Here is a 17,085-nt window from a genome sequence, read left to right as displayed (position 1 = left end):
GCACATGGCAAACACGGCATCATCTGCTAGCTTCTTCTCCTGGCTTCCTGTTTCATAAAGCTCCCCAGGAGACATTTTCCTTCTTCATCTCCAAAGTGCTGGCTGGTAGAGTCTGCTTCTTGTGGCTATGTCATTCTCCACTCTCTCAGAAACTCTCTCATTCTCCAAAATATTCCCTCTTTTATAGGATTTCAGAAACTAATGAAGACCCACCCAAATGGGTGGAGACACATTTTCTGCAATTCAGTTTAACAACGACTCTTGATTGGGTTACATCTCCAGGGTGATGATCTAATTACAGATTCAAACATACAGTACTGAATAAGGATTATTCTGCCTTTACAAAATGGGATTTAGATTAAAACATGTATGCCGGTTTGAAAGGATGTATGTGCCCTAGAAAAGCCACGCCTTAATCCTAATGCAATCTTGTGGAGGCAGCCTTTTCTTTTAAACCCTATTCAGCACTGTATGTCGGAAACATGATTAGATTATCTCCACTGAGATGTGACACGGCCCATTCCAGGTGGGGCTTGATTAGTTTACTGGAATCCTTTAAAAAGAGGAAACATTTTGGAAAGAGCAGCAGAGCCACGAGAGCCCATGCAGCCAGAGACCTATGGAGATGAAGAAGAAAAACACCCCTGAGGGAGCTTCATGAAACAAGAAGCCTTGAGAGAAAGCTACGAGATATCACCATGTTCTCTTCCAGTTGGGAGAGAAACTCTGAACGTCATTAGCCTTCCTTGAGTGAAGGCTCTTGTTGGAGCCTTAATTTGGACATTTCTATAGACGTGCTTTAATTTGGACATTTCCACAACCTAGAAGAGTAAACTGGCAACTTATTAAGTTTCCCTTTTTAAAAGCCATTCCATTTCTGGTATATTGCATTCTGGCAGCTAGCAAACGAGACCACATGGGAACACAGGGTAAGAGCACAGGCTCCCATCAACCTTGCTCTCCCAACTATTCACAGACCTGGTGTAAACAGCATCATCTTTCATCTAAAAGTACATTCAACCAATATTCGTCTGTTTTACTAGTTACTATCACCCATACTTTGAAAATTTCTCACTGCTTGGTGTAGTAAAACAAAGAAGGGAAAGTGTTCCAGTTTCCCTGCTACATTCAGGGTCTCAAGCCCATCCTATAAGCATCTTAGCCAGTACAACACCCTCTGAAGCATATCTTATAAGAAAACTCTATAGCTAGAGAATGTGAGGCCATAGAAAGTCACCCCCTTGCTCAGGATCACACAGCTGTGAAGTGGGAGAACCAGGATTGGGCCTGAGGTACACAACACTCCAAAAATCCATGGTGCCTGTGCTACGCTGGTGAATTTTTGCACCCTGTTTTCAATCTTCCTATCTGGAAACACAACCTCCACATTAAAATGTCATGAAGGAGAAGGAGGAAGCCAAGATGGTGGCTTAGTGAGGTGTGAGATTTAGTTTGTCCTCCAGAGCAGCTAGTAAATAACCAGCAACAGTACAGAACAACTGCTGGGGCCATGTTAGTGACTGAACACACAGCATACATCAGTCTGGATTAGCTGAACCAGCTGCAATCCCACCCAGAACCCCTATGGGGTGGTTCCAAAAGGGGAAAGAAAAGAGACTTTACTAACAGCAAGGGGCTGAGCTCACTCAAGCTGCAATTGTGGAATTAATTAACAAATCCTGACTACTAAAGATAGACATCCCCCCCCCCACCCCAGCTCAGTTGAACCTAGATTAAAGGCTAAGGTTGCTAGGTTTTGCCCTGGTAGAGAGGGGGAAGGGCTGATGGAAAACAAACAAACAAACAAAAAAAGAGAGGTTTTTTTTGGATCGGACAGCACAAAATACTTGAAAGGGTCTGGGTCCTGAAGGAAAGGAGGGGGCACATAGGACTTGCAGATACACAGAGCAATGTACCAACTTAAGCTCTCGATTGGCAAACCCAAGGAATGGGGTCCTGCTCTGAAAAGGATTTATTTTTTTCTTTTCTTTTTTGTGGCTGTGTTTCTACAGCTTGACTGCTCTTTGGATACAACTGCAAGGCTTCTCAGGCTCCAACTGCCCAAGGCAAGGGCGGAATTAAGCTTGTCTCAGAGAGCTTGTCTGGAGGCTGTGCCTTCCCCAGGAGAAGGGTGAGGCCCATGTCAGGTGGAATCTCTTCCTCAAGGAATTCAGACCCCAGGGACTGGAAAACTGAAGCAATTAAAGCCAGCGTACAACCTCTCCTGTCTCAAATATGCCTGCAGCAGGGAGAGGCTGATGAAGTTAAAGGTACCACATAAACTTATGCTGGTGGGATAGGAAAGCTCCACATACCAGGCAGGATAGGAAAAACAGAGTCTAGAAGCTTCATAGGAAAGTCTTTTAACCTACTAGGTCTCACCCTCAGGGAAAACTGACACAGGTGACTCTTTCTTCCTGAGAAAAGGCCAGTTTGATCTCAGAAAATCTGATGGGGTTCTGTAATAACTAAGTAGACCATTCTAAGGGAAAAAAAGGCACCATACAGTCAGGGCAAAAAACAAGAACTGAAAAATTCCGATCTGTTAAACAAAACCTAAGCTAGAGGTCTAGAATAAGCTGAACTAAATGTCAAAGAACAGACAGACAAAGTCATCCAGCAAGAAAATCCTAGGTAAAAAAAGTGAAAACAATCTCCAGAATAAATTAATTAAGGAAATTAAATGTTGAGACACCAGCAAAAAATAAATCATACTAGGAAAACTGAAGATATGGCACACTCAAAGGAACAAATCAACAATTCAAATGAGATACAGGAATTGAAACAATTAATTCAGGATGTTCAAACAGACATGGAAAACCTCATCAAAAATGAAATCAATGAATTGAGGGAGGATATAAAGAAGGGAAGGGACGAATAAAAAGAAGAAATCAAAAGTCTGAAAAAAAATCACAGAACTTATGGGAATGAAAGGCACAGTAGAAGAGATGAGAAAAACAATGGAAACCTACAATGTTAGATTTCAAGAGGCAGAAAATAAGATTAGTGAATTTGAGGATGGGACATCTGAAATCTGACAGGCAAAAGAAAATATAGGGAAAAGTACAGAAAAATATGAGCAGGGACTCAAGGAATTGAATAACAACATGAAGCACACAAATATAAGTGTTGTGGGTGTTCCAGAAGAAGAAGAGAAGGGAAAAGAAGGAGAAAAACTAATGGAGGAAATTATCACTGAAGATTTCCCAACTCTTATGAAAGACTTAAAATTACAGATCCAAGAAGTGCTGGGTTTTGTCCCAGCAAAACAGTGTACCCCAAACAGAATAGATCCAAATAGATGTACTCCAAGACACTTACTAATCAGAATGTCAGATGTTAAAGAGAAAGAGAATTTTGAAAGCAGCAAAAGAAAAGCAATGCATCACATACAAGGGAAGCCCAATAAGACTATACGTAGATTTCTCCAGCAGAAACCGTGGAGGCAAGAAGACAGTGGTATGATATATTTAAGATACCAAAAGAGAAAAACTGCCAACCAAGAATTCTATATCCAGCAAAATTGTCCTTCAAAAATGAGGGGGAAATTAAAATATTTTCAGACAAAAAATCACTGAAAGAATTTGTGACCAAAAGACTGGGTCTGCAAGAAATACTAAAGGGAGCACCAGAGACAGACAGGAAAAGACGGGAGAGGAGGTGTGGAGAAGAGAATAGAAATGAAGACTATCAGTAAAAGAAAAAAAGAAGAAACATTAAATATGACATGTAAAATCCAAAAGGCGTAATGGTAGAAGAAAGTACTACTTTTACAGTAATAACACTAAATGTTAATGCATTAAACTCCCCAATCAAAAGACACAGACTGGCAGAATGGATTAAAAAACAGGACTCATCTATATGTTGTCTACAGGAAACACATCTTAGACTCAAGGATAAATACAGGTTGAAAGTGAAAGGTTAGGAAAAAATATTTCATGCAAATGACAATCAGAAAAGAGCAGGAGTAGCTATACTAATATCCAACAAATTAGACTTCAAATGTAAAACAATTAAAAGAGACAAAGAAGGACACTATGTATTAATAAAAGGAACAATTCAACAAGAAGACATAACAGTCATAAACATTTATGCACTGAGCTACAGTGCTCCAAAATACATGGAGCAACTACTGAAAAGAGATAAAGATACAGCTACCATCATTAGTTGGAGACTTCAATTCCCCACTCTCATCAATGGACAGAACATCTAGACAGTGGATCAATAAAGAAACAGGGAATTTGAATAATACAATAAACAAACTAGACTTAACAGACATTTATAGAACATTTTACCTCACAACAGCAAGATATACCTTTTTCTCAAGTGCTCATGGATTATTCTCAAGGACAGACCATATGCTGGGTCAAAAAGCAAGTATCAATAAATTTAAAAAGATTGAAATCACACAAAACACTTTCTCAGATCACAAAGGAATGAAGTTGGAAATCAATAATAGGCAGAGTGCCAGAAAATTCACAAATATGTGGAGGCTTAACAACACACTCTTAAACACCAGTGGGTCAAGGAAGAAATTACAAGAGAAATCAGTAAATTACTCAAGGCAAAAGAAAATGAAAACACAACATATCAAAATTTATGGGATGCAGCAAAGGCAGTGCTGAAGGAAATTTACTGCCTTAAATGCCTATATCAAAAAAGAAGAAAGGGCAAAAATCGATTAATTAACTGCTCACTTGGAAGAACTAGAGAAAGAAAAGCAAACTAACCCCAAAGCAAACAAAAGGAAAGAAATAACGAAGATTAGAGAAGAAATAAGTGAAACTGAGAACATGAAAACAATCAAGAAAATCAACAAAACCAGAAGATGGTTCTATGAGAAAATCAATAAAAATGATGGGCCCTTAGTAAGGTTGACAAAAAGAAGAGAGAGGATGCAAACAAATAAAATCAGAAATGGAAGAGGAGACATAACCACTGACCTCACATAAATAAAGGAGGTAATGAGAGGATACTATAAACTTTATGCTAATAAATTAGATAACATAGATGTAATAGACAACTTCCTAGAAAGGCATGAACAAACAATATTGACTCGAGTAGTAATAGATGACCTGAACAAACCAATTACAAGTAAAGAAACTGAATTAGTCATTAAGATGCTCCCCAAAAAGAAAAGTCCAGGACTAGATGATTTCACGTGTGAATTCTACCAAGCATTCAAGAAAGAACTAGTACCAATCCTGCTCAAGGTCTTCAAAAAAATTGAAGAGGAGGGAAGGCTACCTAATTCATTCTTGAAGCCAACATCACCCTCATATCAAAGCCAGACAAAGATACTACAAGAAAAGAAAATTACAGACCAATATCTCTAATGAACATAGATGTAAAAATCCTCAACAAAATTCATGCAAATTGAATCCAGCAGGACATTAAAACAATTATACACCACAACCAAGCAGGTTTCATCCCAGGTATGCAAGGATGGTTCAACATAAGAAAATCAATTAATGTAATACACCATATCAACAAATCAAAGCAGAAAAACCACATAATCATCTCAATTGATGCAGAAAAAACATTTGACAAAATTCAACATCCTTTCTTATTGAAAACACTTCAAAGGATAGAATAGAAGTGGACTTCCTCAATATGATAAAGGGAATATGAAAAACCCACAGCTTGCATCATCTTCAAGGGAAAACAGAAAACTTTCCCCCCTAAGATCACAAACAAGACAAGTATATCTGTTATCACCGTTATTATTCAACATTGTGTTGGAAGTTCTAGCTAGAGCAATTAGACAAGAAAAAGAAGTATAAGGCATCAAAATTGGAAAGGAAGAAGTAAAACACTCACTGTTTGAAGATGATATGATACCATACGTTGAAAACCCCCCAAAATCCACAGTAAAACTACTAGAGCTAATAAATGAGTACAGCAAAGTGGCAGGTTACAAGAGCAACACTCAAAAATTTGTAGTGTATCTATACACTAGTAATCAGCAATCTGTGGGGGGAAATCCAAGAAAAAAATTCCATTTACACTTACAACCAAAAGAATAAAGTATTTAGGAATAAATTTAACTAAGGATACAAAAGACCTATACTAAAAAAATAATAATAACTACAAGAAATTGCTAAAAGAAATCACAGAAGATCTAAATAAATGGAAGTGCATATCATGTTCATGTATTAGAAGACTAAATATAGTTAAGATGTCAATTCTATCTAAATTGATTTATAGATTGAATGCAATACCTCATCCATGGAATAGGTGGGGATACTGATAGCTTCTTCTTATCTTGCAGGGTTATCATGAGGCATGTACCTTCATACAGTCTATGACCAACTGTAAGTGCTCAAAACTCATGCAAGGCCCAGTACTGGGATAAATTACTCTTGCACAAAAGCCAAGCTATGGAGAATGTCTAGCTCTCATTAGTTCACTAAAGCAACTTTGGGAATGCTGGGTCCTGAAATTAAGCAAAAATAATAAATAAAAATGTAAAATATATATGTTCATCTCTACATTTAACTAAGGATGCAGCTACTTCCACATACACAACTCTCTTTTCTCCAAAACTGGAGACAGACCAGCTCATTCTAGGAGACTGCTGGAGTAAGTGTTTGGTAGACAGTCTTTTTTTATTCTGGAGGTGGTGGAGAGACACAAGGAAGAAGGCATAGGGAGGGCTCAGCCTGGGCCCTCCAGGGAGCACAGATGCAACGAGCAAATGACATGGACCCCATGGGCTGTGGGGCATGGGAAGGGAAGTTAAGACATTGTGACATGGCCAGATCTGGGAGGATATGGCCAGAGAAGCAAGAAGGAGAGGGAAACGTAATCTGCTCAGGCTTCAACTCAAGGTCTAACTGGACAAGAATTTGGGGGGGGGGGGGGGGGGCGGTAATCACAGCAAAAAAAATAAAAACAGAATGTACTTTGTCAAAAAGACATCTAATGGTGTGTTTGTTTTCTGTCTTTTTATTTTTATTTTCAAAGCATACTTCAAAAAGTAGATACAGAACAGACTTCAGAGTGCTTGTTTTTTTTTAAGCATCCAAGAATATGGGCAAAAATCCCTGTTTTTTTTTTTTTTTTTTTTTCTTTAAGTATGACTCCATCACTGCTCTCCTTCAAATGGCTGGGCCTCAGCAGCCTGGACACATGCCCTCTCCTACTCGTTGTGGCAGCCCCAGAGTCCGTCCAGACCCCTGTCAATATGGGCTCTTTCTAAAAACTTCTTTCCACCCAGTGACAAGTGCTCCCTGATTATCCCTGTTGTGGGACTCACAGATGAGAACTGGCTACACTGGGAAGTTGCTCAGTGGGTTTTGCACAAAGTAACTGACTGGTCCCTTGTCAGTGTATTGGGGGTGACAGGACATCTTTTTGCCTCGGATTATGCAAAGCTCTCCGAGACCCATTCACACAGCTGGGAAACAGCTCTGTCTGTGCACTAGTGACGAGAAAGCCTGTTAAGATTGGTCATCTCCAGACAAAATATGTGCAGGTCTGGGGGCTATGGGGAAGAGGCTGCAGAGCAGACTGCCAGGGTTCTGTGCTAAAGAAACAAGGGCATCTTCAGGGCCTGTGCGCAGAGGTTTCTGTCCTTTTTGGAACTCAAATTATATTTTGAATGATGAAGCCACATGAACAAACCCCTCTCTGTAACTGAATGCCAGTTTTAAGGAAGGGATTCTTGTGAGGAAGAACAGAGAGGAAAGCGCTCAAGCAAGACTGAAAATAAACTGCAAATGATGCGACAGTTGGTGGAGTATTAGAGGATGGACCTCTCACTAACACAAGTGTAGAGAGGAAGAAAAGACACAAAGGATGTGAGAAAACAGGTATAAAGGAACAATGAAATGGCTTTTCTGGAATTGCAATATCCACAGAATATTTTATACTCATCCATAAGTCAAACAAGATACTGAAAAATAATGAGATAAGACTTTCAATATTTCCCTAAGAAAAAAAAAGTTTTAGTCTGTTCCCATACCTAAATAAGCTGAGAACTCCCTAAATGTGTACTTTTCCATTTCCATGCATTTGATTTCAAATTTGCATCTCTTATTTTTACCCTGAGCTCACCAGTTTTTTTCAGTGAACAACAAGCAATACTTCACCAAAACAAAACAAAAAGACCCTTATTTAAGGGGCAGAGGGAACATGTTTACATATGCTATTGAAGTTAAGTTGTTATGAAAGCAAACACATGATTGTTATAGATTTAAGATGTTAACTTTAAGCCTCGTGGTAACTACAAAGAAAATACCCAAGGATATGCAAGCTCATGGAGACAGGCATCGGAGTTGGGAAGGGCAGGGAAATCCTATCACATGGTATGTTAGAAATGGTTGAAATGGGAAAGTTTCTAGTGTATATATGTAGGGAGAGGAAGGGAGGGAAAGGGAGGGGTAAGAGGGGAGGGAGGGAGGAAGGAAGGAAAAAAAGGAAAGAAAAAAAGGAAGGAAGGAAAGGCAAATGTGGCAAAGCATTAAAATTGGTAGGTTTGGATGTCTGGCAGTTAGGGGTATGCTGGAGTTCTCTATATGGGTTTGTATTATTTTTGTAATTGTCCTATAAGTTTGAAAGTATTTCAAATTTAAAGTTTTATCTAAGATCCACAGCACCTTAAACATTTCCAAGTGATGGTGTAAGGGGTAGTTTGAGTTTCTGAAAAACTTAGACATCTATTTACCTAACTTGAAGCATTTAGTTCCCAAATAAGAAAGCAAAGGCTACTTGATGGTACAATATTAAGGTCATCCTGGCTAACCGTCTCACTAGCTTTGTTCATTTGTTTTGGATGAATAAAAATACACACAATACATTCACATATTCCTCGCATGCCTTTAAGCTACTTTTTAATAAATCTTATCTCAGAGTTTCTACCCAGAGGCAGTGAAACCAACTGTAATATCCCTCTTTTACACTTTTTCACACTGCTGAAAATGGAGGGTAGAAATCCAGAGAACAGGGCATTCAAAGGTAGCACAAGACTCACAATAAAACTGTGAACCCTTGAGTAAAAGAGCTGTCATCCTTCTCCTTAACAACCACTTCCAACTTCTAAAGCTTGTTCAGCAATTTACTTGAACACTCACTAAAAACCTCCAGTGCCAGCACTTAATAGATGTTCAGCAAATGCCTGACGAGTCTTACTGTGCACTTAACACACATCATATCAGTTAAACCTAATGACAACCTGATGGGGAGGTATCTTATTATACCACTTTGGAGATGAGGCCGTTAAGGCTTAGGTGAAGCTCTCTTAGAGGACAGCCCCTAAGCCCCTTGACAAGAGGGCAGAGGGAGGACGTGAACCCCAACACACATTGGGGAGCTGGTGGTGAACTCCATCACACCCCATATCAGCTCTGTTCAGGAGACCCTGAAGCCTGCCCAACATGAGGCCTGGGTCCAACCCTGACCCACTTCCCAAAGAGACGTCATCCCTCTCCCGCTTCACGGGCAGCAAAGTCACAGGCCCCTGAAAATAGCTTTCAGCAAAACTCTGGGGCTGACATCTCTGCACACCCATGGCCCGTGGCCAGGGTATAAGGTTCCAGGGGATGGGGCTGCTGCAGGTTATAGGGCGTCTCTGTTCCTTGGATTCCTCTGCAAACATACTCACGGACGGGTGAGAGAGTCAGACGCTCGGGTCCATCTGTTAGTCATTTTCTTTACAAGAATAATTACTATGTTACACCACTTCCCCTTCTTATTGGAACAGGCTTATTAGAACACCATCAGTCAGGGGGTACTGAGGCTAGCCCATGCCCGAAAACCTTGAAGAAAGAATCGGAGAACTAGTGTTGTGTTTACAAAGGCACATGTGAGTGTCTGACTGACCCATAGTTAAAACCGCTCAGGTTTATCTCTGTATCCAACAGTGCCCAGCCTAGCACCCAGCAGGTGAGGAATAAGAACACAGAACTTGAACCGAATGACTACTTTGGAAAGATTTAATTTAATTTTCCTACTAACTACTCTTAAAATAATCAGGCTAAAAATTAAAGACACCATCTCCTGATTTTCTTTTTATATATTTTGTCCAAATCTCTCTTATAGCCAGGGTCTGTTCTGTTTTCTATTCAACGTGCTCTGCACTAAACCTATGAAAATGGAAATGGTTGCCTGAGATGAACACATTTCATCAGCATGGACAAGAAGAAGCCATTGGACAAACTAAACTGAGCCAAAGGAAGACACTGGGCACATTATTTAACTTTCTGAGCTTGTTGTTTTTCATTTCTAATATGGAGGGTAATAGGTCTTTGGTAACAGTAGCTACCTTACTGCAACTTTCTGAAGATGAAATAAAATAACACATCTAAACTCTAATCCATATAGTGCTTAGTATGTATGACAACAGCCCTTAGGAAGAAAGGGGGGATGCTGGCCAGTAGAAAATGTTCTTCTTATACTGGTAGCAGAGTATGAGCTTGAATTCAGAAAAATGCTGGTTCAAATTTCAGTTCTACATTTAGAATATGTATAACTTCTGGTCTTAACTGTTTTATAATCTGCTCATTCTATCAAAGAAAGACATCTACCTAATAAAGAAGATGAAGAGACTAATGTATGTGCACACATAATAAATGTACACCCACAGCATCTAACACCCAGTGGGACTCGATGAATATTATTTCCTTTCCTTTTAATTTGTAACTGGTATACAGTCCAATGCATAAGGATAAAAAGATTTTTTACTCATCAAATATTTTTACAGATAGGCAAGCATCATTTCTGAACACAGAATCACTACAGATAAATCACGACACAATTCCCAATCTAACCTGCCCAGTTGTGATCATTTAATCAAGTACAGCTGGATAACAAATTTGTAAAGCAAGTCATAATTCTCTCTATACACCACTGAAATGAAACAAACACGACAGCCTGTGTAATTCCCTTAGCTGATCCAGGCTATTCTATTATAGATACACTATGGAATGACTATTCGCTGAAACTTCACAGAAACAGAAAATATACTGGAAGGGAAACACCCAGATACATTTCAAGGTGTCTGGACATCTGGAATACCTCTTGATACAACTGTCTATTAGATGTACTTATCTCCAGGAATTAGGAAATGGACAAAATAGTTTCCAGGATTTGGGGGGTTATACATCTTGATCTGGGTGGATCTAGTGAAACAAACAGAATGCGTCCCCCAAACCTAGAAACAATCTTGTTAACTTGGGAGTCACAAAAGAACTCATCCTTTTCTGCTACAAGCCCACTCTTGTCAGCAAAAGTGTCATTAGCTGACAAAACAGCCATGTGGACTTTGAATTCTTCCACCCAACAGATACATACCAAGACCTCACAGTGTGTGCAGCAATGTATCTATCTAGTGATGGGTCAGAGCCCTGAGTAAGATCCATCATCGTAAGCCACGATCCTTGCCAGAGAGACAGATGGTGAACAACTTGTCCAATGTTTAGTTATAGCTGCAATAAATGCCAGGAAGGAGGCATATCAAAGCGAAAGATGAGGGACCCAGACATAGTCGGTGAAGTCAGAAAGGGCTTCCTGGAGGTGGTGACACCTGAGCTGGCAGGAAGGCTAGAAAGGCTGTGAGTAGTGAGGAAGGCAGGAAGGCGCTTAGATGCATATTCATGGAACTGCGAGAGACCAGTAGACTAGGAGAATAAAGAGGGGACAGGGAGGCAAAGGCTAGCGGGATCCACAGCATACTTTACATTATCGCCACCTGAGAAGACTGGAAGGTATAGAGGGGTTGAAGAGGGTAGAGTGATATGAGATTTACATTTTTAAGAGATTATTCTTGCTGCAAAGTAAAGAACAGATTGAAGAGGAGTAAGACAGGAGGTGGAAGGAATAGAAGTTGTGGTCCAGAGAAGAGATGATGGCAGCTGAGACCAGTGACTCTCCACCAGGGCCAATTCTGCCCGCAAGGAGACCTGTGTCAAGGACTGAAGACATTTTTGATTGTCACTAGGGGGCAGGGAGGTGGCAGTGGGGTACTGCTACTGACATCAAGTGAGTAGAGGCCAGAGAGGCTGCTAAACATCCTAGAGCGCACAGAACACCTCTACCCAATACAAAATAATCCAGTACCAAATGTCAATAGTGTTGAGGTACAAAAATTTGTACAGGACCAGTGAGAAGGCATTTAGGAGGTAAAATTCACAGACAGCACAGGAGTGACAAAACAGATGGTATATAGGGATAAGTCACAAGTTTCTCAACAAATCCAAGGAAAGCTATGTCTTGGATGTTTGTTTCCTGGAAAGCAAAAAAAAAAAAAACTTTTGCTGGTGAATGCTTTTGCTTTTAGAACCAGGTGGGCAAGTGAGAGTGGGAAACCAAGCCAGGAGCAAAATTCTTTAACTTACTTAAGTGTAGCATCACCAAGACTGCCACAGATTCAGAATTCTAAGAGATTCCTTTCTAGGCCACGGTTAGCTGTCATATAACTGCTAGGCAGTTTGGGTTTTAGTACTTGACCCTGGTCTTTCTTAAAACGTGTAGTTCAATAACCAGAAAACCATCACTGTGTGGAGACAAATGCATGCTGGGTCTTTGTTCTATACTTGAATCTAGACTCTTCATCAAGCTCAGCGGCGAAAGTGTGACAGCAGCCCAGCATCACCTGGGAGCTTGTTAGTACTGCAGTGCTGCAGGCTCGCTCGAAGGGTAGGGTTCAGGAATCAGCGTGTTTTCACAAGCTCTCCAGGTGATTTCTATCATACTACGGTTTTAGAAGCCCTGATCTAGCTCACATTTTACAAGAGAGAAGGTCTATGTTGGTATAGTAAAGTACTCAGCGGATGTCAAAAGTAGGAACCTGAGACCATTTAAATGATGCTAGATCATTTTATGGAATAAATTCTAGGCCTTCAAGAGCTAGTATCTAAAATCTTCTGAGTGTTTTTTTTAATCTACTTCAATTTGTAACAGGGAGGTAAACACTAGGACTTTTATTTTTTAAGTGTTGTATATGAGAATTTCCAAGCAATATAAATCCTTCTGCCTTTTGGAAGAGAATAAACAGTACCCAGCAGGAGCAGAGAGTCAGCCCAATGAAATAAACACACTCTTAAACAGCTTCCAGAGGGATGGGTTGTTCTGACTGATGTTGGAAGAGCAAAAGCTCTTAGCAAGGGCCACTAAGAGTTAACTTTGGGGAAGAGGAGAAAACTTCTCTGAGCCTGCACTGGGTCTAAGGCCAGAAAAACCATTTAGAGCTTTCAGGCCAGGCCTTTCTTGAATGTCCTCAAGGCCTGCCTTGAGATCTGTAAGAGTGCTGAGCAGGGTTCCAACTCCTCAGTGAAACTCTCTCTGTAAGCTCAAAAGGCAACATCTTGTCCTAAACTTAATAACCTTAATTATCCTACCCACCCAGCCAACAGAACTTCAAATGCATCCATAGTTTTGATTCAAGTATCACATTTTTGATTCTGAGAGAAGTTTACCCAAACACTCCAGAAAGAAAACAGAAAGGCAAGAAGAAATAATAAACTAGCTTAACAATGAATGATGTGTAAACTCTGGGGGAATGAATGGCTTATTTATAAATAAGCATCACTTAAAACTACACTGGAAGTCCAGATGATCACATAAACAGGGGAAACTTGGGAACTCCTTCACCCCAAACCCGGCACCTCTTCAAAGATGAAGCTTTGCCCTCTGTTTTGGTGACTTGCAGGCTTACACTCGTCTTTTGTGCGCCTGTGCGGTCCTGGGTGAGCCGCCGAGCTGTAAATATTTGCCCTTAGCCCAGAGCCGGCCAGCTGCTGAGGCTGCAGCTGAGAGACAGGCCGGGGGGCCAAGATGGGGAAGTGTTGGAAAATTTGCAGGCCTGATGTGCACATATGAGGGAAGGGGGCAGGGAGAGGCAAAGCAGATGCAGGCCTCCTAGGAATCTCAGGCAAAAAAAGTGCTCCTCTCTGTCACACCATCTGGGGCAGGACAACCATGAGTGGCTGCAGCAGGGCCTTTTCCCTGCCCCGGGGAGGGAGCAGAAGCACCCAGTTGTTGAATATGCAGCCTCTACAACCTGGGAAACCAGTGTGGTTCTCAACCAGGGCTGTTCTGCTCCCCAGAGGTCACCTGACAATGACCGGGACATTTTTGATTGTCATGACTTGGGTGAGCGCTGCTGGCATCTAGTGGGTAGAGGCCAGGGATGCTGTTAAACATCCCACAATGCACAGGTCAGCTCCCCACTGCAAAGAACTAGCTGGTGCAAAGTGTCAACAGCCCCTAGGTTGAAAATTCTGAAGATGATCCTGAATCCCAGCTCTGTTTCCTGTCACTGTTTGATTTTGGACAAGTTAAATAACCTCTCTGAGCCTATTTCTCATTTCAAAGGATTAAACACAATGCATGCAAAGGGCTTACCACAGTTGCTGGCACAAGATACTCAATAAATAGTACTTGTGGTCACAGTGAGAGGCAACAAATAGTGGTTAAGAGCTTGGTCACACATGGGTTCAAAACCCAGCTCTGGCATCAATGTTGTGGGAACCTGCACACACAACTGTCCCTAACAGATTCAGTTTCCTCATCTGTAAGACAGGACACATCACACCGACCTTACTTGATTAAAAAGGAAACAATGGGGAAGTGGTTAGCACAGTGCCTGAAGCAAAATAAACCCTCGCGGGTCCTGAGGATTACTAAGGCAAAGGGATGGTTCAGAGGCAGGTGTTAAAAATAATTGCAGGTAAACTGGTTGTGCATTTACTCAACAAGACATTCCTCCTCGAGTCCTGGCAACAAGCGATTTTACATTTAGGGAAATTGAGACACCTGAACATCAAGCCCCTGGCCACCATTTAGCTGAAAGCCCAGATGTGAAAACAGTTCTAACACCAGAGAACTTGAAGTTAATAATTACTTTATATTTGGTAGCGGGTTCCTTTAATTCTTTCTGGGATTCCCAAATGACTACCTTGAAGGGTGCCTGTGTGTCATGTCTCTAGGGACCACAGTTTCCAATTTTAGAGAGGTTAAGCAGCTGACTCAAGGTTACCCAGTTACTTGGCAGCAAAGCCTCCATCTGAATCCAACTTGTACTCCAGAGGCCTCTTCTGGTATCCTTCTTAACTTATTCTACACTGGCTGGGGGTTGCCTGTACTCTTTCTGCAATCCCTGAAAATGCATGGATATAACTCACCCTGGGTCTCATTTCACCCTGTGTCATGTCTATACACAGCAGGGTTTCCAACTTTCAGAGAGGTTACAAGCATCCAGCTGGTCTAAACAGCAAAGCATATGAATACAGTTCTAACTCCAGAGTCATACTCTTAATCCTTGCTCTAGGCTTGGCTGTGGATTCCTTTTTAGTCTTTCTGGAATTCCTGAAGGTTAAGAGCTGTATTTCGCCCTGTGTCTGTCTCTAGGGAGCATAGTTCCAAGCTTAGACAAGTTCAGTGACCTGTTCGTGATGATACCTCTGGCAAGAAGTGGAAGAAGAGGGAGGAAGGGATGCTCCCAGGATCTCTGTGCCCAAAGGGACAGGGAGGGGCTGGCTCTCTGTGGCCAGGGGGCCTGACAGGGTTCGGGGCGGGCAGCGGGCGCCTACCTTGCCGCCGGGCGGCGCGGCCACGCTTCGGCTGAGCGAGTCGAGGCGCGCGCTGTACTCGGTGAACTTTTTCTGGTAGCGCAGAGCCGTCATCTGCAGCTCGAGCTGCGCGGCGGCCAGCTGAGCCACCAGCGACTTCTCGCGCTTACCCGCGCGCAGCGCCTCCTTCTTAAGCGCCTTGTGCAGCGCGCCCAGGCGGGCCTGCAGCGCGCCGTTGTGAGCCCGCAGGGCCCTGGCGCAGCAGTGGCCGCCGGTGCGCTGCTCGCCGTGTGTCAGCGGCAGCCCGCAGCCCTCCTGGCAGCGACCCACGGGCCGCGCGTCGCACGTGTCACGCATGTGCGCCTCCACGTCGCGCCGCAGCAGCACCTGGCCGCAGCCCGCGTGGCGGCAGCGCGCGGGCGCGAAGTCACAGCGCTCGGCGTGCTCGGGCAACTGTTGCAGCTTGACTACCCGGCCGCAGCCCCGCGCCGCATGAGCGCATTTGATGTCCAGCTTGAGGATGAGGCGCTTGAGTGGCAGGACGTGGTTGAGCTCCTTGGCCGACAGACGACCGCGGCAGCGCGCCGGGCAGCTGCCCTCCTGCACCACCCAGGGCAGCACGCAGCCGGCGCAGAAGACGTGGCCGCACGGCGTGGTCAGTGGGTCCTCTAGGACCTTGTGGCAGAGCGCGCACTTCAGGTCTGGGTCCACGTCGCCGTCGAAGCGGTCCAGCTCGAAGCCCATGGTGGCGGCCGGGGCCCAGGGTCGCCGCCGGGCGGCCGGCCGCCCCCTCCCTCCCTCCCTCCCTGCGAGGCGGCCCAGACACGCCGGCTGCACCGCCCGCCCGCCCGCTCGCTCGCTCTCCCCGGACTGAGCCTAATTGCTCCAGACTTCCTCGGAAAATGCCCGAGGAACAGGACTCCTACAGCCGTATTTGCGCGAGTGCGAGCGCATCAGCATCCTGCCTCGCCGGCCTCCTGCCCGCCCCCTGCAAAAAGGAGGAGGCCGGGAGGCAGAGGAGGGTGGGGAAGCGTGGAGGCTCGCCTAGGGGGACTACGTCCCACCCAGGACGCCATCTACAGCGTGTCTCTCCGGAGGTTTCTCTCCTCCCTCTTGCAGTCTTCGCCACGGGAGGAAGAAGTTCCAGCCGAGAAAAGCGCCTTAAGTTTGGAGCTGAGGCTGCCGCTTTCGCCCAGTTGAGTTCTCCTTGCCCTCCTTCCGGGACAGATCGAGAGTTTTACAACCCCCCTTCCCTCCTGTCTTATTGCATAAAGCGAAGAAACATCCTAGGGCCCACTCTCCCTGCACTTACGGCCATTATTTATTTATTTATGTATTACCAGGGAAAGTTACAGAGCCTGCGGGACGCTCCCGCTGCAGCTTCAGTTCCGACCAAAGGAGGTTCTGCAGACCCTGGAGACTGCAGACCGAGGTTTCGAGGACCCGGGGCCGAATCTGCTGGGGCCACGCAGCTGTCGGCGTGGGAGAGGCCGACTGCCCGGCTCCCTCCACTTCACCTAACACCTCCCGAGTGTCTGCACTACAGCGTGAAATGGGTGGTGCTGGTCGCTTTTCA

General features: G+C 43.5%; 1 protein-coding gene across 1 annotated transcript in view; it reads right to left on the bottom strand.

The window, feature by feature from the left end:
• The window catches only part of PDZRN3 (PDZ domain containing ring finger 3), a 240,192-nt gene extending 223,914 nt beyond the window's left edge, over positions 1–16,278 (bottom strand). The window contains exon 1 of the mRNA XM_077128685.1: positions 15,531–16,278. Coding sequence (XP_076984800.1) covers positions 15,531–16,253 — 723 coding nt within the window. The 5' untranslated portion in view covers positions 16,254–16,278. The remainder of the gene's footprint in view (positions 1–15,530) is intronic.
• Between the last annotated feature and the right edge of the window lie 807 nt (positions 16,279–17,085).

Source organism: Tamandua tetradactyla, chromosome 15 (assembly GCF_023851605.1).
Source record: "Tamandua tetradactyla isolate mTamTet1 chromosome 15, mTamTet1.pri, whole genome shotgun sequence".
Lineage (NCBI taxonomy): Eukaryota > Metazoa > Chordata > Mammalia > Pilosa > Myrmecophagidae > Tamandua > Tamandua tetradactyla.
This window is presented reverse-complemented; position numbering and strand designations above follow the sequence as displayed.